At 41.0% G+C, this 26,312-nt stretch overlaps 1 protein-coding gene across 2 annotated transcripts in view; it reads left to right on the top strand.

The window, feature by feature from the left end:
* fhdc1 (FH2 domain containing 1) overlaps window positions 1-26,033 on the top strand; it is a 32,646-nt gene extending 6,613 nt beyond the window's left edge. Inside the window, exons 2-13 of one of the 2 annotated variants that reach the window (XM_063475969.1) lie at window positions 8,957-9,033; window positions 9,783-10,527; window positions 11,043-11,104; window positions 14,216-14,318; window positions 14,469-14,554; window positions 15,361-15,461; window positions 17,006-17,076; window positions 17,869-17,976; window positions 19,130-19,200; window positions 19,890-20,007; window positions 20,193-20,357; window positions 20,558-26,033. In XM_063475969.1, coding sequence (XP_063332039.1) covers window positions 10,036-10,527; window positions 11,043-11,104; window positions 14,216-14,318; window positions 14,469-14,554; window positions 15,361-15,461; window positions 17,006-17,076; window positions 17,869-17,976; window positions 19,130-19,200; window positions 19,890-20,007; window positions 20,193-20,357; window positions 20,558-22,726 — 3,546 coding nt within the window. In that variant the 5' untranslated portion in view covers window positions 8,957-9,033; window positions 9,783-10,035 and the 3' untranslated portion in view covers window positions 22,727-26,033. The remainder of the gene's footprint in view (window positions 1-8,956; window positions 9,034-9,782; window positions 10,528-11,042; window positions 11,105-14,215; window positions 14,319-14,468; window positions 14,555-15,360; window positions 15,462-17,005; window positions 17,077-17,868; window positions 17,977-19,129; window positions 19,201-19,889; window positions 20,008-20,192; window positions 20,358-20,557) is intronic. The other variant, XM_063475968.1, reaches the window with a different exon arrangement.
* Window positions 26,034-26,312: the final 279 nt, after the last annotated feature.

Raw genomic sequence — 26,312 nt, 5'->3', positions numbered from 1 at the left:
ATTTTATTCAGTATTGCCCACATTAAGTGTGTGAGCCCATAAGCTCACACACTTGGCCAAGAAAGAACACCACTCTTGTCATAATTTTTTTTGTAGTTATATAAAATTTAACCTAAATGTTTAAAACAAATAAAATCTTAAATCTTCAAGTTTAGTGCCTATTTTATCTTTAACTCTTATGATTAAAACAAAAATATGAAAATTGATAATTTAACGTCTTCAAGAAACAACTTCTTTGCATTGCTGCTGTTGTAGGATAGCAGGTGTAGTGCTAATGAATTGCAACTTATTGGCACATTGTCTTAGTTTTTTTTTAAAGCTAGAAGTAGCTTTTGTGTGTTAGACCTCTGCAGTGTGCTTATGTGAAAAAAATTAAATTTCACTATATTTAGTATCCATTTTTCATTTGACACAGATTGTCACCAAAGGTTCTATGTTTAAAAAACACTGGTAAAAATCTGCTTTCAAGTGCATTTCCCCCATCTTTAGCATACAGCATATTAGTGAAAAGCTCTGTGAAATTACAAGAGCCATTTTTCCTAGAAAAAGGAGCTCACTCATTGATGTGAGCTTGCAGCTTCTTTATATGACTCATTAACTGTGTAGCAGCAAAGCACCATGTCATAACTCTTGAAGTGATCATTAATCAGAACTTTATGTGCTACAAATAGCTCACTAAGTGTTTTGTGCTTTCCTGACTGTATTTAATAACCCAGAAACCTACAAAGCTGTCATTTCAGGTTCATTCACACTGATAGCACTTGCTAACTACAGCCAATTCATTGTCCCTGTAGGTGTGCCCTTTGTAAGAATGAGCTGTTACTGGTTTTGGTACAGTTACAGAAAGACACAAGATAAACATTACAATGACCTGTAACCAACAGCTTTTCTTGGTGCTCAAATGTGAGTAGAGACGTAATGGAAAATATGATGTTTACTAGTGGTGATATTGCATCAATACAATAACTTTAAATATGAATATTTTATAAAATTAAATATATATTTATCTGAGAATACTATGAATAAGAGGGCTCACCTCAGCTAATAGAAGGCAACCTTTCTGCAAACAGCTGTCTTGCTGTATTATCAGAAACAGATTCAATGTAATTGCCAACTTAACTCCATTCAATTGCAAGCTGATATCAGACTTACTCTGTCTTATTGCAACATTTATGGCAGGTTTTAGTTTTCGTTGATGCGCTTGACAATTTCATTTTGCAGCAAAAAATATCTGACTGAGATAATTTTATGTTATTAGAGAAAATAGATATTGAAATTTTTAACTTTAAGGTGACAAATCGTAATTTGTATTCCTGCAATACACAGCATATTGCAGAATGTTAAAAATTGCAGTGATATTACATCATCAGTCAACTGTATGCCAGCTTTGTGTCACGTTTATGGGAGCATCCAGGACGTTTCCTTTAACCTCCTAAGACCCAAACTCTTCCACAGCATGCATTTTTAATTTCTCTTTGATATTTGGGCTGATTGGGACCTGATGAATGTAAAAACAAAGAATTAGCAGATTTTTTTTTTTTTTTTTTTTTTACCTATTTTTTGTTTCTAAGAAAAATGAGAGCCACATATGAGGATATTCATTTAAAATTTCGATAGAACAGTACCAGTATAATGTCCTCATAAGTGGATATCAGGCCCTTGTAGAGCAAAATTGAGTATTTTGGTCTAAATAACCCAAAATGTGATGTCCACATATGTGGACGCCAGGTCCTAGGAGGTTAAGGATTAAACCAACACTGAGGATTGAGCAGGTGTTTTTCATCGGTTTAGAAGACTGAGGTTCACTGTGGGCTTAAGAAACATTCTCCCCATTCCCTGCTTCTTCACGTCAGTAAAGTTGCATATCTAGAGATGGGATGGAGTAGATAAAATGACAACATTAGCTTACTGGTGAGCAGCAATAGCTTAATATTCTGACCTGAAGCAGATTCACTTGCACTGGTGCGATCCAAGTTCAACAGTGTTGTGGGTTTAGCCTCACATGGCATGAGGTGCCACGCGGTACCTTGGCCTAACTACTCTCTAGACAAATTGAACTGTGAATTAATCTCCTCCAAACCGCTTGTTTCAGATTTGAGAGGAAAGTGCTGCGTTCTGTTTGAGCTATGTTAATCCACTGTGCAGACTCTGTAACACGTTGTTGTTTGTTTCAGGCACCCATACATCACCCAACTTATTCACATCAGTTTTAGGGTGATTATTTCTTTTAACTCATTTAATAACAGTTTCTGATTATTACAAAAGATATATATATAATGACCCTGATATATATATAATGGTATAATTTTAGGGGTTTTTTTCTTTTTTTTTTATGAAGTTGGTCAGACACCTTTTTGATAAATGTTAAAAGATGAGCAGAGGAACAAACAACCCCATCCTAAGAGTTGATTAACAAGACTAACTGCTTGTAAATGAATTAAATAGCATTTCAGTTCTGTACATGTTGCTTCCTCTGTTATTAATATTTCACTAAACCATTAGTTTACCCAGGTGAGCTGACTCTGGGTCAGCATCTTTGAGATGCTCAGGACAGCAGTAGCTAGACTGGAAGAGAACTTACTTTATTCACGGTGGTATAAATAATTCACTCAGTCAGATTCTGAGGCTTACTTAGAAAATGTAGACGTTGAGGTACAAGCGGGTAATCTGTGAAAATATTCGATAAATCCAGGATTTCCTGAATAATAGGTTCCTTGTTCAGTGTATGCCAGTTAGTTTATTCTGGTGACGTGGGAGGTGGTTCATTTGTGTGTTATGCAACCAGGCACGAGGTCACAAAGGTCTGGCTATTCATCCGATATTTCATATTTTATCTTTACAACAAACTTCAAGAAGAGCAATTAATATAAAGACGAGACACACTGCACAGTTTATTTGATATGCCACCCTTTTGTTTGTGGATGAGACCGGTGGCTTCATGTGATTTATGAGACGGAGCAGGGGCTTTTTTTATTGCTTGACTACATCACTGATGCTGCTGCAGTCAGTCACCTTCAAAATCCAGAGCTGCGGTCGCTTGGCTGTTTCTGTTCTAAACGGTGTCTTTTCATATTGTCTGTGTGTGAAACGAGAAGTTTTGACAGCTCTTTTGTGCTTGGTATCCGAGCAATAGTTGCCTCGTCACTGTGTGTTTGTGCAAGCTATGTTCCTGTGTGCTGTTGCTACAGCATGCTTAACTCCCACTCTGGTCTGTGTCCTCCTTATTGCAAGCGACGCATGGAAATCAGAGCGATAAGCCAGCATCGTGAGTTTCAAAATAAACACAATGTCCTTTTCAGCTACAAGATAATAAACAGATGCTTGCTATAGAAGCACGCAGAACAAGCAGTGAATTCAATGTGTGTATATTTGTTTATATTAATTGCTGTTTTGCTATTGAAAATTAATTAATAAATTACCTCCAGGGACCAAAAAGAGGCTGAGACATTGGAGGTGTAGAGCAAAGAAGTGTGGCAGAGACAAATACGACGCTTCAAGCTAGCATTATCATAGCTTTGCCCAGTTTGATGGCAAGATAAGGGTCATGTTTGGGGGTTTTTTTTTTATGCAATTTGTAGCTCACCAGATGAAAGTAAGGATTACCTTTTACATGCAGTGAGACTGGAGTTAACATGCAGTGCAGTTTCCTGTGCCTGAAAAGAGGCCAGACTGCTCATGGAGGTAGAAAGCACTCAGAGAGATCAGTAAACATTAAGATAAAATAAAGCTGCTATTTTTGTTTTATTCAAATTCAGTGTCTTTTGATCTTGGCCTGTTGATTAAAGTAAACACATTCCGTACCTTTTATTTTGTCATTTTATAGACTGGACAGAATAATGATAGTAATTGCTACTGAAATCCCATCACTGGCAGCCCATCACCACTGCTGTTTGGTGAAGTTAGGATCAAGATAGTCGGAAACAAACAGGTCCGACAGCATCGCCCTACTGCGCTCTGCATAAGCCAGCTTCTGCTAACGAGCGTTCCCATGGAAATGATGACGAAGCAGAATTGGCCAAATCCCATGTGAATGCGCCTCTGTGCCCCTACGGTGTGAGTAAAAGACTTGCGCTCTGCAGGGCCGCGCTCACCCTCAGGAAATTGAACTTGACGCTACCAACAGGGGATCATTATAGCATGCGGTGGCTCCTTGACCTTCACTGTCACTCATTTGAGAGTTTGAGTGGATTGTGTTTGTTTTGTACTTGGTGGCACCCTGGAAACTTGTTGACAGTTACCTCCAATTAGAATCCTTACAGGATAGAAGGGAGAAAAAAGGCTTTGCATGGAGTTATGTAAGGCTGAAACACACAAATGGCAAATGCACAACAGACAAAAGAGCCCATTACTGCATAAATTCATGCAGTAATGGGCTTTCAGCTGAAACAGCTTAAAGAAGCTGCACGGCATGGTGTAGCTAATTATCATTAGATGTAATTCATTCTTCAGCACATGTCAAAGATGGGAGGCGCCTCAAATTTAAATTAATTTCTGACAGTTTTTTTGGTTTGGATAAAGAGGTTGCCTGTCCTGTGCACACATCCTTAAGTCTCCATTAGCTGCCAAGCACAAAGGCCTAGAGACCAGTTAGTGACAACTTGTTGCCGAGCTGTAGTGAAACTGAAGAGTTTGACATGAACTGGAAACAAAGAATATTCGCCTTCAAAGTAAAAGTTTTGCCTTTTTAAAATCTGTTGATTGCAGTAGTATGACCTGACTTTTATTTTGGAGGATGGTGTATTATCCTCAAAAGCATCCATTCGCCAACCCCTGACTGGTTGGTGAACGGATGTTGGTTGTCACAAAGGGACAGCCAGCCATCCATTCACCAACCAGTCAGGGAATACACATTTTCCCCTAGTGACCAGAGGTTGCCAGGGGGATCACCGACTCGTCTCTATACCTGTGTGACTGAAGGCTTACTGGTCTACTCCACACTTTGTTGTTGGAGGAACAGAGGGAGTGAGGAGTAGCTTTTAAAGATGATATATAATATATAAATGCATTTCACACTTGACTTATGCTTTACTCTTTTGGTAAACTTTAGGGAGAGAACTGTATAACTTCATGATATCATCTGGTGTTTTGTTGTTTGTGAGCTCAGTCTTTGGGTCAAGCCTAGTTAAGTTTCTCTGTTTCTTTATTCCCTAATTTTTGCTTTCACCTCTCACTGAGTGTCCCCAAAGGCATAAAAGACACAACAGCTTGTTTTTCTGTTCAGCTCTCTTCTCAGTGTAAAAGTTTAGTAAGTCTAGAGGGGATTTTTCTTTCTCCTGAGTTCTCTTATCTATCTCACGTTAAAGTTTGTTTTTGGTTTTTTGTGTCTTCAGTTCATAAACTTGAAAAATCTGTTATTTCGCCTCATAGAAGAAAACACAAGAAAATTCCAATTTGGAGAGATTTGTGCTCAAAAGATATGCAGACTAGTCAGGTTCGGACAACAGGTAGAGTTGGTACAGATGCTTCTGTGGTTCTCATTGGATCAGTAGCAGTGATATATTTTGGGAGGCGAAGGCTCTACAGCCTTCTGCTGTAGAAGACAGGCGAACTGCTCATAACAACGTGACTGTTCTCAGCTTGGTTTGTGTTAGAGGTAGATGGTCAGTTAATCATAGAGGGTGTGGTGTTTGCTGTCACCAATGAAGACTGATTGGAGCGAGATTGCCCCCAGGTCGACAGCAGGTGGATGTTTTAGATGAAGCTCGTGGCAGCAGGTGGATGTGTTGAACCTGGCAACCACCCGTCTGATTTCATTCCCTCAGGCCTTCCCAGTGTCGTGTTACTGACTGTTGTTTTTCCGCCTCTGTGAATCACGTTAGACAGATGACATTGGTTACTACCCTATTGTTGGTGGTTTTTCCTCATGCAGTGTGAAATTTAATTAAATGAATGTGAAATGCCACAAACCAGTCACTGACACTGGGCCATTCGCTTTAGAGACACAGAACTAATGTACATTAAACCGAAACAAAGCTGACAGGAACGTTTGGACTCAGTTTTAAAGGAATGGTTTGGCGCATGGAGTTATCACACACATGACTGGAACCAAGGAAAAACTGCTAGTTTGACTTTTAGGTGAAAAAAGTCCACCTTTATTAAAACTTTTTAAACTTCAATTAATTTAAATAATTAAGCACAAAAAGCCCGTCCATATAGAAGGCTCATCATCTCTTGGCTTTATATTTTATATATTTAGAATCTATTAGACACACGGTTAGTGCCAGCAGAAGATGGTTCATCTTTTTTAATAACTTAGACTTTTTTATGTGAAAAAGGACCTCCCGAGCTTCCTTATCAACATCACTTTATGTCTCATTTGTCTAGTCCATAAAGACACCATAATGTGATACAATGGCGTTGCAGGGATTAAGTAAACAAGCTGTAAAGTGTCAGTTGTGAAATAACAGATGTTTGTTGTCTTTATGGTGTTCCCAAGTTTTTATAGCTTACAGTTTATAGCTTGAGTAAACTGTTTCCTAGCTACACTGCTGCCAGGTGTACACTAATACTCATTAGTGTCTTATAGCTTTCATTGTGACCTGTAGTCAGAGCTCACTGTTAACCTGTGAACCTGAGCTCTGATCTTTAAATTTGTTGTGACTGACCTACACTCACAAATCACTTTGCTACGTACACCTAGCAAGTATCAGGTTGGATCCCCTTATGCTTTTAGAAGTTGAAACATGGCATAGATTCAACAAGTTGCTGCAAACATTCCACAGAGATTTTGGTCCATATTGACATGATAGCATCACGCAGTTGTTGCAGATTTCCAGATTTCAACCACATCCCTAAGGTGCTCTATTGGATCAAGATGTGGTGATTATGGAGGCCGTTTGAGTACAGTGAACTCGTTTTCATGTTAAAGAATCAGTTTGAGTTAAACTGAGCTTTGTGATATGGTTTATTATTCAGCTGGAAGCAGCCATCAGAAGAAGGGTACGCTGTGGTCATAAAGAGATGAACATGATGAGCAACAAGACTCAGGTAGGCTGTGGTGTTTTAAATGATGATCAGCTTGTATTTATGAGCCCAAGGTGGGCCAAAAAATATCCCCCATCACCTTCAGCCTGAACTGTTCATACAGTGTAGGTTGGATCCATGTTTTCATGTGTTTATGACCTTGGCATGAATGTTGGAGCAGAAATAAAGACTCTTCAAACCAGACCATTATGTGTAAATCCATGGTTTAAACTCCAGCAGGTTGTCTTGACACTGGCTGAGTGATGAGCGTGTATTAAAGAAGGTTTTGGTGTTCCATAGTCTGGATTTTCAACACGTGATGGTTTACATGCAGTCCCATTTCCAGCATCAAGCTAATGATGCCTAGCTGGAGCCCTGTTATTAACAGACATGCAAGCTATTGATCTTCTCATCTAATGTTTCACAAGAAAGAAATCAAGTGCTTCTTTAAAGCTGATATGACAGGGAACACTGTAAACAGATCCTAAAGCAGCACGTGTTAGCAGTAGCCATTTCTCCTCACCGCAGACTGTGAGGAGTTGGTGTGAGGTCAGATGTTCTCACCATCTTATGAATTAAAGATGACTGATGGTGTGGTCCAGTTCTGAGGACAGGGCACCTGAACGTGCAAGCCAATGTTGGCAACATGAAGCTATTAGTGACGCAGGCTTTATTAATTAGTTATAACCTCATCAGTATCATGTTGAGAAGGCTGCGAACCAATGGCAGACTACCATTTAAGATGTTACGATTGTGTAAGAGGCAAAGCGTTAATTCTAGAAACCAGCTGAAGGAGACCACATGGACCGTTATCAATACCAGAAATTTGTTAGTACAGCAGTTCATTTTCTCTGAAACCACATTATTTTCTTCAAAGTGCTGGAAACAATGTACCCTCCCCCTCATGGCCACCATACTTCTTATTCATCTGCTGTTTTCTGTCAGATCCTCTGTTCAATTACCCTTTTATAAAGAGGAGTATCAGATCACTGTAGCCATGTCAGCTCCACCACTGAGTGATGTGTTCTCCTGAAACTTAACACAGTTTCCCTCCAACTGAGAGCTGCAGTGAGTGCAGCCATTCAGTTAATAAAGGCAAGAGGGGGAAACTCAAGCACTTCCCTTCCTTCTGGCCTAAGTAGTGGTTCTTAGTGTCCACAAATTATCATTTGATCACTCATTTCAGAGAGTATTCAATGAGGATGATTTTATAAAGTGTTCAGGAGCGAGACGTATAAAGAATTTAATGTTTCACAAATATCTGTGCTATATGCAAAAGTACAGCTTTCGTGTGTGTGTGTGTGTGTGTGTGTGTGTTCCTGTCTAGCTATCTTTGTGAGGACCGAAATCTGCATTTTACTATACTTGTGAGAACCAGCAGTCACTTGTGAGGACACGCAACCTGGTCCTCACATTTTTGAAGGCATTTAAAGGCATTTTTGAGGCTCAAAATGGGGTTTTAGTGTCAGGGTTACAGTTAGGTTATGGTTAGGTTTAGGGTAAGGGTTAGGGTTAGGCATTCATTTTTAATGGTTAGGGTTAGGGTAAGGGGCTAGGGAAAGCATTATGTCAATGAGGGTCCTCACTAAGATAGCTGAACGGGGTTGTGTGTGTGTGTGTGTGTGTGTGTGTGTGTGTGTGTGTGTGTGTGTGTGTGTGTGTGTGTGTGTGTGTGTGTGGTGGTAAGCAGTTGTGTTTTTAATAATTCATTCATTAATAGCAATATCTCCCGCAAGGCAAGGAGGAACACTACACCAGTTTACTTTTAAATGAACATCATTTATTAACAAAATGGTGCAACCAGTGAGAAGTCCAGTGTGAAGGGTAGATAGTGAGGGAGCTGAATCAAGGCCCAGCCCATATACCTCACAGGTGCCCAGAGTCTCTCACAGACATTGGCTGTGATGGTGACATGTAACTCTGTGAAACACTGTAAATTCTAAAACTTCATAGGAGATGACTAATACTCTACTTTTATTACAAGAGATACCAGAGATGCAGCGTCAACAAACTTAAAATGTCCTTACTGCTGTGCACCAGCCAGTGCAGAATGTCCTACAGAAATCTAAGGTGAGATAAAGAAATATCGCATCCTCTCATTAAACATCAATCCACTGTCGCCATACAGCGCAGCTTTTATTAAACACAGGCTCTCCTGCAAATGTGACAGATTCTCAGTTTAATGATGACAGAGTCTAATTTGTCTTTAAGACAAAGAAACTGGCAGAAAATGTAGGACTGATAGAAGGTTTACAAGCCAAGATTTTTTTCTAAAAAAAAATACTTAATGTGAAAACTGTTTTCCGAGATTAGCTTGCAGAGTTGTCTGACAAAATCCACTTTTAACCATTTGTTTCTCAGACTTAGAAGAACTCTTACTGGATTTTTAAAATGAACTGTATTTTCATGTTGAATAAAATGTATTTAAATAGTTATTTGTGTCTCATGTTCAGGTGTGACTTCAACCGTCACTTTTGGGATACAGTGCATATCGGTATTGTCTTGGTGGCTGCTTAGATGAGCGCTGTTTTTAAAAAAAAACAAAAAACAAAAAGAAATTGTGTAACAGAACCTAAGGGGTGTGTGTGTCATGTCTGTAATCATTATACACCCCACAGCTTGACTTCAAAGCCCTTCAAAAATGGAAAAGAACAGGATTTGCAGTTTCCTTCACTGAGAGGCCCTTTCACGAGGTCCCCCTCGTCTTTGTTCTGTCGTGCCCTTGTTTAATTTCCTCAAATTCCAGATAGTCGATGACGATGGTGTGCATGGGTACCTCTGTATAATCCTGTCCTGTGTCATTTGTGTTGCTCTTTTAGCTCCATGGCCATCATTTCCCACTGCCCACTACCTCTGGGAGGTGTCTTTCAAAGGCCCCACTTAGGGCGATGGACGACCAGCTGAGTGATGGAGATGAATCAAAGGATGCAGCCTGTTCATAGTGACTAGATTAGGAGACACCAACCAGCGCTGCAGTGAGCTGATGTTCTCTGGAAATTCAGGAGATACAGATCACATATTTGTTTAGTTTGTGTCAGCACAGAGACTGTATGCTGACTCCTCAACCTTGCGATGCTTGTTATGAGTTGTACATCCACAACAAATGAGCCAGAGAGCTGTAGCAGCGAGGGGAGCAGCTGCACCACTTCCTCCATCACTACCTCAGACCCTTCTTCTATGTCTGGGCACGTTCAACCCACCTTGCTTTCTGACACCACCCAGAATGAAGTGCCGCCCCCTCCTCCCCTCCCGCCCCCACCTCCTGGGGCACCGCCGCCCCCTCCGCCCCTGGCAAACACATCCACCAACCACAATGGGAGGAAAAAGCGCCGGGTCCGCAGCTTCTACTGGAAGCCTATCCCAGAGGAGAAGGTGCGCGGGAAGCCGAACATCTGGACGCTGGCGGTGCGGCAGCAGCAGTACCAGATCGATGTTCGCTCTGTGGAGGAGCTGTTTGGGCAGCAGGAGGATGCGGGGACGGGCCTCCGTGGGTCAGCAGCATCAACTGCAACATCAACTCACGTATCCCGATCACGCTCCTTTAAGGAGACCAAGAAAGACGAGGTGAGTGACTGTCATGAAGGTTTAAGACGGGCGCTTAAAATACTGAACTTCTGACAATTAATGGTGAGTTTAGACTGCAGACATTAAGGTGGTATTTAAGGTTCAGGCATGAATTAATAGAAACAACTCATTTCTATTGAATGAGTTGTTAAATTATTGCAAATATCAACTCCACCCACTCCCAGTGTGTCTCCAACCATGTCCAATACTGGTTAACTTAACATAGACAGTTGCAGCATGCTTTAAACACCATCTTTAGTTCAAACCACAGAAGTGCCCAGTTGCTACTTAAAAGTAGTAATTGGGCCTCAGGGGTCATTTTTTAAAAATGTATGTGCTGCACAGTCACCTGTTTTCTGTGTGAGTCGTACAAGCTTCTTAATGAAGGAGGTTTGAACCTCACATAGAGACAATCAACAACACCCAGGAGTGGGTGTGTTTGTTTGGCTGTATGCTTTAACTAGAGCTTCAACAGGGTTTTATCGTAGTGTCTTGTGTTTTTTTTCTTTCCTCAGGTCAACATCCTTGACTCAAAGAGGGGGATGAACGTGGGCATTTTCCTCAAGCAGTTTAAGAAGTAAGTTTCCCCACTGTTACCAGAGTGAAAAGCAATGCACAAAAATCCCACAGGAGCACAAACGCGATCAGTTTGAGCCCTTTTCTTGGTGGAATTTGGTTTCCAGGTTCTCCTACTTCCTCCCACAGTTCATTTATTATTCTAAACTAGTGCTGTCAGCGTTAACCTCATTTAATGCGGAAAATCTCCGTTCCCGCGGATCGCCCCGTACGTGGGGCTGCACGGCGCTAACGCATTGACGCTGTGCAGACCCGCGCAGTTGTGGTCTGTGGGGCTGCGGTTATGGCGTTAAAGTCATTTTAACGAGATTAACGCTGACAGCACTATTCTAAACTGATTCAAACTCCCACACAGGGAGCCACTTCCACCCGCACCACCTATATTGATTATATTGACGTATATTGATTTGAAATTTGTGTTTTTGTAAGTTCACCAAAAGGCTTCAGTTAAGAATGAGGAAAAAAGATTTGTGCTCACCTTTTCAGTTTTGTCTTATTTTACAATATTTTATTATTCAGTAAAAAAAGCAAACGCTAGATTTTCAGAAATATTTATGGGTGTTTTCTTGTTTGTTTGTTTGTTTTTGTACCACTTGAACACTAAAGAGACCCTCCAATGACATGACAGTGCCAGCAGTGGCCCCCAGATCATTTAAGTTTGAGACCCCTGAGCCGTAGAATAAACCACTGTATGAATGCAAAGTTAAAATCTGACTTTTAGTCTAAAGTGCTTTGAATGGTCAGTAAGACATGAAAAGTACAAACCCATTTCTGAAATTTGTTGGGAAGTTGTGTAAATAAGTGTAAAAAACAAACAAACAAACAATTGTAATGACTTTTACACTCAGAACATGCATCATTTTAAGACATATCGTGCTTCCACTTGCTCATACACACACACACACGCTGAAAATTTGAGCATCACTTTAGTGGCAGTGGTGACGTAGTTTTAGTAAAACCTTTCTTGCTCTCAGTGTTACAGGCAGTGTATAATTTTGTTAAGTACAGAGCTACTTAAGGTAGAGGATTAAATGACCATTATTAGAAGAACAGTGAAGTTTACCATAACCAAAGAGTTTACTGTAACCAACCAACAAAAAATCCGACGAACGGTTGTTTGACTTTAACTAAATTAGAGATTGTTTTTTATTTTCCCTCGTGGCTTTTCCAAGCACGCCTCTCGTCAGCTCTTCATGCTGTTGCTAAGGACAGTTCAGATCAGATGCTATCATTATCATGGACACATTCTCATTTTCAATCAATCAGTTTAACTTTCATAACTAAGGAAAGGGTCCAAATCTGTGCCAGGTAGTCTAATAAGCCTTCTTAGGCATCCATTGTTCTAAATTATTTGGTTCGGGAAGTTTCAAACTGAGTTTGACCAGACTCGGGATTGAGTTGCATAACTTGTCTAGAATAGAGAGCAAAAAGTGTGTTAGGTATCTGTTTGCCTGAAGGTCTATTTGCATGGCTCTCCACAGGATTTTAATGACATTTGACTGCGAGCCATTGCACTGAGTCAAGACAGAGTAGGAGCAGTGACCTCATTACAGTCAGCGTTTACTTTTGTTTGTGGCTTTTTATTTTAAGGAGTATGCATTAATCTTCTGCTGCACTGCACAAGCTGCACTTTACGCTGATAAAACGGCTAAAAACTCAAAACCTCAAACATAAAGTGAATTAATTTTACAGCTTGTTGTAGCATTTAATGATTTCAACCCCAGTCAGCTAAGAGCTTTTTTTCTCTCTTTTTTTTAATACACCTGTTACATTAGAAATACTTGGATCCTGTCACTGATATCAGTAGACGTTAGCCTGAGGCATAAACAAGAGTATAAGCAAATTTGATTTCTTGCTGTGCTGGAGAATGTGACAGCCCAAAAGCATAGATGTATATTAGTACATCTATGTTAGAGTGATTTCTTATGTTTTCTAACTTTGTAATATGTTGTAGTATTTAAAATAGTTCAGTCTTTTACTGTCCTTGTTGTCATGGAGCATCTGTAACCACATAATTTCCTTAGGGATTAATAAAGTATTCTGATTGTGATTGATTAGAAATTGTCTTTTTGTTGAAAATACCACCAAGTGGTCCCCCCCTTGCTTAAAAAAAGAGGGGGGGGGATGTTCCAGCTTCAGTAGATTCACACTCATCAGCCTACCTGCACAGGTTTACACCACAGAACTGGAAATGAAATTCCCATCGTTGATCGGGAGGGAAAATGTGTACCCTTCCTGGTATTGGAACAATGAACCAGCTGTTTATCCTCTCATGGCTATTAAAGGGTTTGTGGGAATTTCCACAAAAAGTCTAATATTATCTTTGTGAAAAACAAATAGATAAATAAATGTCTCATTGATTTATTGCACTGAAAAGTTCTTTATAGGCTTCAACGAGGCTTTGAACCTTTGCTGGATTCGTTACTTAAAAAAAAAAAAAAAAATCCTATCTTCATCTCCCCGCCTGATTCGGGGTCTCCACAGCATCTCACCCCACCCCTAACATCCTCCCCTATCACACCAGCATCCATCAGTCTCCTCTGTGTTCTTCGTCTGTTCCTCCTACCTGGCAGCTCTATCTTCAACACCCTTTGTCCAGTATATCCCCTTTCCCTCGTCTGCACATGTCCAAACCATCTCGGCCTCGTCGTTCAAACTTGTCTTCAAACCGCTCAACCTGAATAATCAGCAAATAATTCCTTTTTCCACGTTCTCATCCTAACATTGCAAGAAATTCAGAAAATAAAACCTGGTAATTTAACCTAATAAAATAAATTACCAAATCACGAGTTAAATAAACATGTATTGGATACCTTTTGAAGGCTGGCGTTTGTTAAAGTGCTTGAATCACATCTAAGTGTCAGCTTACTTAATATTGTCTTTTCAGTCATTTTAAAGCCTCAAACATGAAAGTAGACCAGTTGTGCCCTAAAGGGTTTGTGAAAACATATTTCTCTTTTATTTATATTGCTAATAAGAAAGCCAGACAGAGACGCCTAATGCTCTCTGCAAAAGCTGTGTTTTGTGCCTTTGTAAACAGAGGAGGGCAGGCATTAAAGGAAGCACCTGTGCAATTTATCTCTGAACTTTACAGAAACAAACTGTCTTTCAGGTCCAACCGCTCCATTGTCGAAGACATACGAAAAGGAGAAGGAAAGATTTATGGAGCGGAGCTGCTCAAAGACCTGCTGAAGCTCCTGCCTGACGCAGAGGAGGTCCGTGTTTGTGTACTTGTCTGTGATTTTTAGCCAAGTATGAATAGCATTAAGATTTTGAATCACAGAGCACAGCTAATGATAAAAGGCAGTTTACGTGGATTGAAAGCGCCCTGCTGAGCTTCCTGTTCCTCTTTATTTTCTCTGCAGATTAAGAAGCTGCAGGCATTCAAAGGAGATCCAGACAAGCTGACACTGGTCGATTCCTTTATGTACCTCTTGATCCAGGTGCCACGGTGAGTTGGTTTCAATGGGCATGTATATAATCCAGTTTCCATTAAAAAGGAATGTCAAGTCAGCAGTTTGACAGTCAGTGGAAGATAAAGACTCAAAACTGAGTGCAGAGTTTCATGATTTTGTGTCGACTCTCCAAAGAGTTTACGGCTGCTCTCTGACTTGTATTTAATCTATCAAGTGTTCATATTCAATAATATTAATACGATTGGGGCATGTGCACATTTGTCAGCTTTATAAAAAAGTATATAATGCTTGATTTCATTTTATCTCCTTCCTTTGGATGATAAAACGGCCCATCCACACGTATAAAGGGTCGTATTACATAATATTTTCAGTTCATTCAACTGAAAGCCTGTTTCCATTTTTTCTGAACGGGGACTAATTAACTTCCTTTGAATTTCCTTTTTGTCCAGCAGCACTGTGTGATAGCGCATTAAAATGGTATTAGTGTCATTCAGAGGATGCAGTCCCTGCAGGGATTATTATGGAGAACTAATGCAGACTGATTGGGCTGAAATGGAGCATTTGTCCAGTGAAATTAGTCAGAAGTCGTTTTTGGTTCGTGCTATAATTGAAATGATGATGTGAAAATATTATGAGGATGTTAAGGTGCTAAAAGTCGTCAAGTTTTACTGCCACTCAGCAGCAAGATGGAGTGTTAAGGTACTCTCCAGGGGGAAGCAGGAGGCATTTCTCTCAGCCTGCTGCATTATAATAACAATTTGTCTTTTCTTAAGGATCTCAGTGTTGAGCAAGAGAGTCGACTCTTTTCTCAGATTTAGACTCTGAACTCCGTCTCTGACAGGTTCGAGGTTCGTATTGAGACCATGGTCCTCCAGGAAGAGTTCTTCCCTTGCTGTGCTGCGATGGGCCATGAGATTGATGTCGTCCGTGTTGCGACTAAACGTAATAATAACACACTGGCTCTAACACTTTTACACACACACAGAAAGAAGGACGATCTCATCTTGACGTGAGGACACTCATGACCAAAAAAAAAGCTGTTTCATTGAAATGTAACTTAAAAAGAGTCGAGCAGCTCTATACATATTAGTTACTCACAGTGTTGATTTATTTAAAAAATGAATAAATGAAAAATAACTTTATATAGTCACCACAGTGTGACCTGTTATGCCATGGACTACCATTTGAAAGACCTGAGTTTGGCTAGTTTGGTCATTTCGCTTGTTTTTATTTATTTTTTTAAGCCAGCTGTACTCTGTTAAATGTATTGCTAGCTTGGGTAGCATCATGCTATAATCTATCATTTACTGTAATCTTAAATGGCATGCTAAACTTCACTAGCAACATCCTTCCATACAGTTAGAGAGGTGAGTTACAACCTCATATGTGACACGATGAAGAAAGGCCGCTGTCCTTTCTCAGACCTTTCAGTCAAAGTTAAACAAGCTATGGCTGCGTTTATACACGCAATGTTTTTTGTCTTCTATTGTGAATAACATATGGGGTTTTTTGTAATTTCCAAATCATCAGTGTCCCAACTTTTCTGGAGGAATTTTGTTCATGTTTAAAAAAAAACAAAAAAAACCACCCTCTTTACAGTTGTCATAAAGAGGGAGAAGTTCTTGTACCATGAACATGTTTATTTCAGCTTTAAACGTGGATATTTTAACATACTGTAGGACTCTTTGGGGATGTTTCCAGCCTCAAGTGGCCACTTGAGGAACTGCAGTTTTGACACTTAAAATTTCAGTGGTGGAGGTTGCTGCAAGTCTTGCACTCACCACATTATGTAGTATTTATCATGGGGTTTTTTTACTTATTAGCACTGAGACAAAGCACAGCTGATGGAAACAGTATTTGTTTTGTATGGGTTATATAACAACGTGCTGGATCTTGTGACCTGATGGTAGCACTTAATAAGAGATCACTGTGATCCAAAAGGTTATTACAGTTTATCTCATGAATGTGTACACTAATATTATATCTTTTCTTTTTTTATTCCTCTGGAGCTAAAGCTGACATGTACTGTTGAATTTGTGATTTACAGTAAAATCACCATATTGATAAACTGATCTGGAAACCTTTTTAATTATTCTATTTTCAGCCATTGGTTGAACCAGGTTGCCATTTTAGCTGAGTCACACTGTCTTGCGTCTTTGTGCTGTATTGGATTTTTCTTAAGACCCTCCTCTACAGTACTGTGACCTTTTCACTGCATTGCAGGCCAATCACTTAAACACTGTGTGGAATAATTACCTGGAACTTTTATGACAAAATTTAATTAAAACTTTTCAATGTGCTAACATTTACCCTTTTACTTTAAAGTGGTAATTGTAAGTAATTTTAGGTTTATGACTAAATCACATAAGGACACATTATTACTGCTGATAGATTTCCTGTATGGTAGTGATAAATGAAAACGAGATGGTTTGTAATACATCTTCTCTGGAGTCTCTAATTGAGTTTATATTGATATCTCCTTAAAGAGCTGATGAGCTGTGAGGAGCTTCATGCCATCCTGCATCTGGTGCTGCAGGCAGGAAACATCATGAACGCGGTAAGAGCTTCTCAGGTTGCGTTCGTATACACGAACACATCTCTGCTGCCTCTGAACACGCAAGATGTTTCGTTTCAGTCCTGATTATTTATTTTTTTTATGTATTTTTCCAAATAAATAAATAATAAAACCTTTTGTCAGTATTTGTTGGAAACCAAAACAAAATCACTGCTCAGAGAAGAAAGCTGTACAGTGGTCCCCCGCTATAACGCGGTTCACCTTTCGCGGTCTCGCTGTTTTGCGGAATTTTTTGGGTGCAATTTTGCATGCTTTTTTTTTTTTTCTCACAGCACATTGTGTTCTGCATTCTGATTGGCTGTAGACCATTGTCAGGCAATCTCGTGCCATGTCTCCTGTACAGTACAGAATGCGTTCAGCTTGTCAGAATGCGTTCAGCTAGCAGTGTGACTCTGAAGTGCTGTACTGTATGTTTGTAAGTTTTCTCCCCAAAAAACAATTCATTCTATAATACTGGACTTATTTTTCTACGAAGGTTTGAACTTGTTTAAACAAGAGAGAAAAGTGTTAAAATGTTCATGCCTGTCTGAGAAAAGTGTATAAAGTGTGTAGTGAGGGGTTTTACAGCCTTAAAATATCTATAATAATTTAAAAATAATAAAGTTGGCTACTTCGCAGATTTCACCTATCGCGGGTTATTTTTGGAACATAACACCTGCATTAAACGAGGGACCACTGTATTGCTCGGGCAGAGTCTTATTGTTTCACATTATTTCCAGCTGTGATTCTATGATATTGTTCATTTCTCTGTGTAAAATATCCTTCTGTTCTTAGGGTGGCTATGCAGGGAACGCTGTGGGATTCAAGCTGTCATCCCTCCTTTCACTGGCTGACACCAAAGCCAACAAGCCGGGGATGAACCTGCTGCATTTTGTGGCCATGGTCAGTGACGCTGTAGTAGAGTACACACAAAACACCTTTAGACACTGCAGATGTTCGTAATGTGGATTCAGTCCTGGTTTCAGAACCACTTGAGCATGGAATTACATTACCGCTTACACTCACTGGCCACTTTATTAGGTACAGCTGTTCGACCGTTCGCACAGGTCAGCAAATGACATGGCAGCAATTCATTGCATTTAGGCATGTAGACACGGTCAAGTGTAGATTGCGGGTTCACAGAGAAGGGTGTGCAAAAAGAGGAGATGACCAGCAGCAGGGTGAAAATGCCTTGTGGATGCTAGAGGTCAGAGAAGAACGGCCAGACTGCTTTAAGATGATAGAAAGGCAGATAACCAAGATGTGCAGAAGAGCATCTCTGAACACACAGCACATTGAACATTGGAGCTGATGGGCTACACCAGCAGAAGAGCATCACTGGGCACTACTCCTGTCAGCTAAAACAACATGAAGGCATGTATCTGTCCTGTGCTTCTGGCTGTTGGTGTAATGCTGTGAGGGATATTTTCCTGGCACACTTCGGGCTCCATAATGCTAACTGAGCAACAGTTAAAGGCCACAGCTTACCTGAGTATTGATGCTGACAGTATCTTACCTTTATGAGCACAGTGTACCATCTTCTGCTTCCAGCATGTCACAAAGCTCAAATCATCTCCAACTGGTGGCCGATTAGCTTATGTGTAAGGTTTCAGACAAATGCGTGGTGTTGAATTAATTGTTCGTTTGCACTCTGTCAAACCTCTACTCTGTGCATTTATCTTAAAAATGATAAATGGTTATATTAACGGGTTTATGGTTGTATTAACAAGACAATAGCAGAACTGAAAAAAGCTAGATTAACCTCACAATAAGCAAAGATGCATTTACTGTACAAACACTGTAGGAAAGTCTGTCATAAAGAAATTTAAATGAATGTTTTACAGCAGTGGTGAGAAAACTGTGTTTGACCACTGAAGCTGCAGGAGAGCAGGTGGACAGCAGATGGTGACAGGAAACAGCACAGAGCCAAGAACGGCTCGCCAAGCAGTTACATCACCATACAGATATTAGTCCTTCATCACAACAACTACGCCACTTTATCTTGTACAAAATCAGACATTTAGATGTTGACTGTGTGATGTCTCTCTCCATGCAGGAGGCAAAGAAAAAGGACGAGAAGTTGCTCAAGTTTCCTGAGAAGCTTCAAGATGTCCAGAGTGCAGCCAGGTAATCGAAGGGAATCAAATCCTTGCCAATGAGAAATGTAGGAGTCCATTATCAGTTTTGCAGTCGTGCAGAGGTGATAATGGACTCATATAAAAGCTGTTTATTCTCCAAATGCATGCAATCTGAAGCACGGTGAGTTAAGGACTGTGAGAGCATAAGTGTCAGTTTGTATCAGTCAGTTACACAGCAGACATCAGTTTTCTGTAAAACCTCTGTAAAATGTAATGATTTCCAAATTAACCACCATCACATTTATTAAACAGCCAAATTTTCTGATGGGAAACATAATGAGGCGCTGAAGATGACAATTGCTGTAGTATTTTATTGATACGGCCGAGCACAGCCTCATTAACCAGGCTGACATCTAATTTAGGTGTAGAACAAGAGTTATATTCACAGCACAGTCTCAGGCTCTGTCAGCTTCACAAGGTCATCTCTGTGTGCTGTCAGTGCAGATACTGCACCGCAGAGAATTACTCCTCCCTCCTGCCCTCAGGATAGAGACCGTGAAAGCATTTCTCCCTGCGGTCTACATTTTTAACAGTTTGGAAGTGCATTCATCAAATTAATGTCACATATTTTTTTTAAGCTTTATAAGGAAGACTGCTTACACTCAGAACTGTCCATCAGTTTTTATGTAATAACAAGTACAAGTGTGTTTTAATAATCTTTCTCCTGTGTTCATGTAGAATTTCAGTGGAAAACATTGAGGAGGAGTTTTCCTCCTTGTATGTCCGAATCAAATCCCTGGAAGAGAAAGTTCAAGGAGACCAGGAGCTGCTGCAGCAGCTGGAGCCCTTCCTGCAGGTGAAGCAGCAGCAGCAGTTAGTTATGTAATACATTATGTACACAGACACGTACAGAAAGTTGGATCAAGCCCGCTGTACATCTGTGAAGCTGCTGACTTAAGTGCTATAGATAATGACTTGTGTAAAAGTGGATGATGCGTTATGAATAAAAAGTGTGCATGTGTGCTCGTTCTCTTGTCTTAGAGTGCAGCACTGACACTTCAGGACTTAAAGAGACGCAGGCTGGATCTGCGTAAAGAGGGAAGTACTCTCATCGATTTCTTTTGTGAAGACAAGGACACATTCAAGCTGGACGAGGGCTTCCGGATCTTTCAGGATTTCTGCATCAAATTCAAGAAAGCTGTTAAGGTCTGCTTGAGTGAAGCAATAATTCCGGGGTCTTATAATAGGTTATAATATTGTAATTTCTTGCTTGTCTTCTATATGCGTGGTAATTGTGCATGGTGACCCAATGTTAAAATAACTCAAAAACAAGTGAGTTGGATGTCACCATCATTCATGTTCCTGATTCTCAAAACCCTCCTTCCTTACATTTCTGTTTCCATCAGGACAACACGGACCGGGAGATGAAGGAAGCAGCCAGACAGCGTCGTCTCAAAGAACTGGAGGAAAAGCGTTTTATGTGGTCGAGCGGGGATCAGACCGGCGGATTTGGTCGCAGCAGCAGCGAGAACGACGTAGAAATGCTCACCAAGGAGGGCCTCCTGGAGTTTTTCCAGAGGTCTCAGAGTCCACACTGCCCACTGGAACGTTCTGCCAGCGCACGCCGACACCGGCACACCATGACCTCCATAGCAGATCGTGAACTCCAGGGATACTTGGAGCTGTTCGGAAGCACAGGGAACACCTCTGACTTTTCAAAATTTAACAGCCTACCTCGGTTAGGCCGCCCTATCCAGCGGAGGATGGCCCCCTGGATGTTAGTCCAGGACAATAACCGGGAACTGGGCCGTGAAAGAAAAGCGACGTCTCCGCATTCAGAAACTGAGCTGATCGGCTCACACGCCAAGTTTTCTTCCTCTGAGCTAAACGATAATGAGGACAGCAACAACAACAATTACTCATCTGTGTCAGAGAGCAGCGCTCTGCCTCGGCCCTTTTGTGTCTTTCAGAAGCCTGCCCATATTCCCAACCCAGCAATTACTGGCCACATGAGTGTTAGTGTGGAGAAGCATACTTTAGTCCGAGGTCCTCAGGCTTTTGACCTAATCAGTCCAAATAATAACAGCAATCACATGCACTTTGTCAACCGGGGGGACGTTGTGGTGACGGATCTGGAAATAGGGAGACAGTCACCACCCAAGAATCTGGACAACCTTTCACATGATATATTTTTGGAAAGGGGGGGAAATCTAAAGGTAGTATGGGAAGATACAATAGTTCCTTCCACTCAGGCTGGGGTCTCTCCTGAGAGAGAGAAAGACGAAGAGGACTACAGCACAGTTTCATCCACAACCTGCGATACCCCTCTTCCACTAGATACCTCTGTATCCAACAAGAAGCCAATGTTTTATATAATGGACTGCACAGAAACGGACATCTCTGTCACCTTGGATTGCTCTGAGGTGGAAACCTCGTCTACAAAAGAAGGACTTCATTTCCAAACAGCTGACTGCAGCAAAGATCAGGAAAGTCGGCAAGACCCGAGCTCTGTGTCTAATTTGGAATCCACATCTCCCAACGACCAGTCTGCTTCAACCAATGAGCTCTCAGCCCCCAAATCTGTGGATGCAGCATCTGTGGCTCCATCTACTACCACAGAAGAGTGGGACACGGAGAGCTGTGACACCGCTGAAGGAAAACAGGCCGCGGGGAAAGATGCACAACGAAGCAGCCGAAAGCCAGCGCCTACAAAGAGCAAAGGCAGCAAAGCGACCAAAACCAGTGCAGGCCATGGTGTGCGAATGCTGGCCAGCAACGATAACCAGGGTATGCGGAAAGTCGTCCCTATTACCAAGCTGACCAGGACAGGTAGCAGCAGGCGAGCAGAGAAACCTGCAGTTCACGATAGTGGGGAGACACGGCGGCCTCTCCGTGACCAGAGCACTCCGGCAAGAGGAAGGAGCGAGAAGACAACGAGACCTCCTCGGCACTCCAGTTTGCCTCCTGATGAGTCAAAAGCCCAGAAGGGAGGCGGTCTCACGGGCAGCGTTTCTAGATGGGCGCGTGATTCAATGCCTAGGAAAGCTTCAATCCACAAGCCAAGCGCCAAACCCGTGAGGAACATTCCCAAGCCGGCACCTGAGGAGAAGATGTGCCGCTCTACTATGAGAGCCCTTGCTCAGGCTCAGGCTCAGGCTCAAGCTCAAGCTCAGACATCTCCTGAGAACAGCAGCTCACACACACACAGTGCAAAAAACACTTCTGGAGTCCCCAGCTTCGCCCGCAATACTGTGGCCTCGTCTTCCAGGACCAGGAAAGAGCTGGGCCCTCCGTCGGTCCCTTCCACCCCGTCTCGTAGCCCCTCCCTCCTGGGTCGACAAAAGCCGACCCGGGCATCACACGCAGGTCACACCAGTGACGAGCGGCCACAGGCAACAAGCCTGCGGCGGGTGCAAAGCGTGAAGGCAACAAGCCACAGCACCTACCGTAGCGAGACCCCGCCTCCCCCTACAGCACGTGAGAACGTTCGTAAATCTAGCAGCTTCTCTGAAAAGTCTGTGCAGCCCAGAGACTTGATGACATCCAGCAGAAGCAGGAAGCCGAGCTGGAAGTAAAAAAAAAAAACAAAAAAACAAACCTGACTGCAGGATAACAGGAAGCAGGAAGAGAGGACTTTTTTTTGTTTGTTTGTTTTTTTTTACCTGCTCATCTAGAGTTATCCACTCATATCATGCATATCAAACAAAAGCATGTTAAGCTTTCTAACTGTGTAAGAATCCCTCTGTAGCTGGCTCTGTATCAGGTTTACAAATCACAAAGAGCAAGATGCAATGAAGTGCACACGTTCCTCATTTCGTCTTCTTGTTTTTTGTTTCTAAGGGTTGGGAGAAATCTAAACTGACAAATGGCAAATTGGTGCTTTTACACTGCAGCCTCTTTGCCTGCTTAGCTGTCTGCGTTCAGTATGTTTTGGTGTCTGTGATGCTGTTGATGTCAGACACGACTACGTAAAGCTGCTAATTAGCTCTGACAGATTTGAGACCGACTTTCAGTGTCTGTTTCATTCAGGGTTACGAGATTTGTTGTACCTTACCTCGCTTCGGTGTCTTTTTCACTTTGCTGCTTCTTCCCGTAGACTAACAGCGCTTCGTTTGCTTTGTGATTCTTTTTGCTTGATACCTCAGAACGATCGCAGTGGCCTTGCACCAGCAGAAAAAGTAGACTTGTTCATTTGGTTCTGCATGATGATGATGATGATGATGTAGACAGATCAGTTTTACAAAAAAATAACTGCAGTGTCACTTTTTAAGAAATTCCTGGTATACTGTATTAATGTTACAACAATATATAAAAGTCACACATATTATGCCAGTGTGTATACCAACCGTGGTACTTCTCGTACTGTATCAGTAGTTTGTAAATGTGTTAGGACTCCTCCATAATATTTTGGAGTAGACATGCACGTGGGAAATGTTTCCTGTTTCAGCTAATACATGAAAAAAACGCTAACGCTGTGATAGAAAACCACCGAGCGCAACAGAAACACAAAGACACTGATGCCATCATCAGTCATGTTTTTAGAGTCTGATCTAATTTTTCTACTGTGAACATTGTCATCTCATATTTTCTCAAGGCTTGTTCAATTACAACAGTAAGCCCGTGGTTGTAATTCAGCCTGGATCTAGTTTGTTGCTGTCCTGAGTATCATCACGACGCAGAAACAGGTTCATTTAAATTTATCCCCAGTGATAAATTTATTATTTAAAAAAAAAAAAAAAGATTTGCTGTACTGAAGGTTTTTCCTTAAATTCTTGGAAACAATTTCAAGCATTTAAAAACACTCAGAATAACATGTTCAGAGAGTTTCTCAGGCTGCGACTGCATTTTCTCTTCATTCAGTCAAAAATGACTCTAGGGCAAAAGTATGGTTCACAAATAACAAACTCATTATTATGTATGGAAATAGATTAGATAATACTTTGTTGCACCAGTGTGAACAAAAACAGCTGGCAGTGGTTATACATTTTCTTCTACGTCACAAATTGAACATAAACATGCTAAGATGATATAATGTTATAGGATATGCACTATATGGACAAAACTACCAGCTACAGACGGAGGTGTGCGCTAATACTTTTGTTCATTTCTATAGTGCAACCATACCAAATGTTTCTCCAAATTCAGATAGTTTGATGAGCTTTTAAGGATTCAGTAAAAATCTTCAGTACAGCAGCAGGAGCTGACAAACGACGGTCTTTGCTTTTCAGAAGTTCTTCATGTTTCAGAAAATAAAAAGTAATGTAAACATCATGTAAGTGCAGCACCGCCGACCACTTTGCACCACTTGCCTTTTAGAATACATTGTGCCATTGCCTTGATGGAAACAACACTCTCAACAGTGCATTGCCTTAAAGCTTAATGTAGCCGATCAATCACCAGTAGAAGCTCCTTGATTGTAAAAGGAGAGTAGAAACTTTACTGCCTTCCATCACATCAAAGTGAAACTCTGCTGGTCACTTTGTAAATAATGTAAAGACGTTTTCTGACCATTCATATGTTTATACTTCATAAAAACATAAAGAGTAAGAGAATAAATCATGTGTGCACGCACAGATGTTTAAAAAGCAAGCGTCTCATCGTCATAGGGCCGAGGGTCGACCTGCAGGGTGTGGACATGCTGCGAGTGTCTTCCTGTTCCCTGTCATGCAAATGAAGCTGATGGACTGATGACACAATAGGCCCAATGTGACAAACCACTGTGTGTGTGGCCTGATGCCACCTAAATATAGATCCTCCTGTTACAGTATCAGAGTCATTTAGGGCTGTGATAGTTGCTATCAACACATGTTTTCAGGAATTTTAAATCCCACCAGAAGCAAATATCTGAAGTAATCTTCAAGCCCATCAAACCAAAGGAATCATTTGCGATGCTTGTTTTTGTCCAACCAGCTGTTTGTTTTCTAAATAAGTTAGTTATCTCACATTTTCAGCACTAAAATAGTGACTTCTGAACTTAATGTCTGTCTGGAGCAGTTACATTGAAAATGTATTTGATGTATAAAAAAACAAAAAACAAGTGGATGTGTTTGAAAATTTTGGAAAACCCTTAACTGACACTTTTAGACTCCTTTGAGATCTTTGAAAGATTGCCCACCCGTGAATGTAACCTTTTTCAGACTACACTGACAAAAAAAAAGAAAAATGTCCACTTCATTTCTAACCAAGCTGGGTCATGGAAATGTCCGCTCTTTAAAAAAACAAACAAACTGAAAACTCCAACTGTTTTATGACTTCATGGAAAGATGATGCTTCCACCACCACGCCGTCATTTTAACCGCCCTCAGCTTTACAATGGGTGCCCTTTACATTACATGACAACAGCTTACAACAGCAGAGCTACTTATGAATTTGAATGCTTGCTCGCTCTCATCACCACAGCTACTGCATTTAAGGAATTGTTACCATAGTAACATTAGTTTCCATTATAAAGTGTCCTGTCAGCTCTCTACAGCGACACCTTCGTCACGTTACAAGTTTCGTAGCGCTGCTTAAAAGTTACGTGACTTTATAACGTTTGGAGTGAGTCATTTTTATCTGTTGTATTTCATTACTGACACATGCCGACTCCACTGCAACAAGCCTGTCTTACTGTAGCATTCGTTGCTCCAGGATGTATTTCTACTCTGATGTGATTCTCTGAGAATAGAACTTGTCTTTTGTTTTCACAGCTGAGGCAAATAGGTGCTCTGCTGCTCTGCTTGGTCATCTCTAAATCTGAAGTTTCATGATGGAAAAAACAAACAAAAAAAACTCCAATACATAAAGAAAATGACCACCTCTGATCACTAGACCGCAGGGCTGCGAAATGTGTTATTACTGTTCCACTTTATATTTCTGATGCTGATATAAATAAATCGCATTGCTGTGTAAACTGGAAACTTGCTCCTCCCATTTCTTTAACATTTTTTCTGCATGCACAGAAAAGCTCACGCCCTGACTGGAGACACTTTTTAATTCATTGCATAAATGAAGAATCCAAGTAGAATTGAGCGAATTAAAGATCAGCACATGAGCGTCAGCAAACTCATGTTTGTTTAGTTTTCCTTTCAGAAGTCATTTTATTTTATAATGTTCCTCTTGTTCATCCAAGGCCCACTTACAGTGGCGCTGTGTCCCACAGATGGGGCCCGCCCCACAGTT

Source organism: Pelmatolapia mariae, linkage group LG6 (assembly GCF_036321145.2).
Source record: "Pelmatolapia mariae isolate MD_Pm_ZW linkage group LG6, Pm_UMD_F_2, whole genome shotgun sequence".
In the NCBI taxonomy this organism is placed as follows: domain Eukaryota; kingdom Metazoa; phylum Chordata; class Actinopteri; order Cichliformes; family Cichlidae; genus Pelmatolapia; species Pelmatolapia mariae.
Note: the sequence above shows the minus strand (reverse complement) of the source record. Positions and strands in the feature narration are given on the sequence as shown.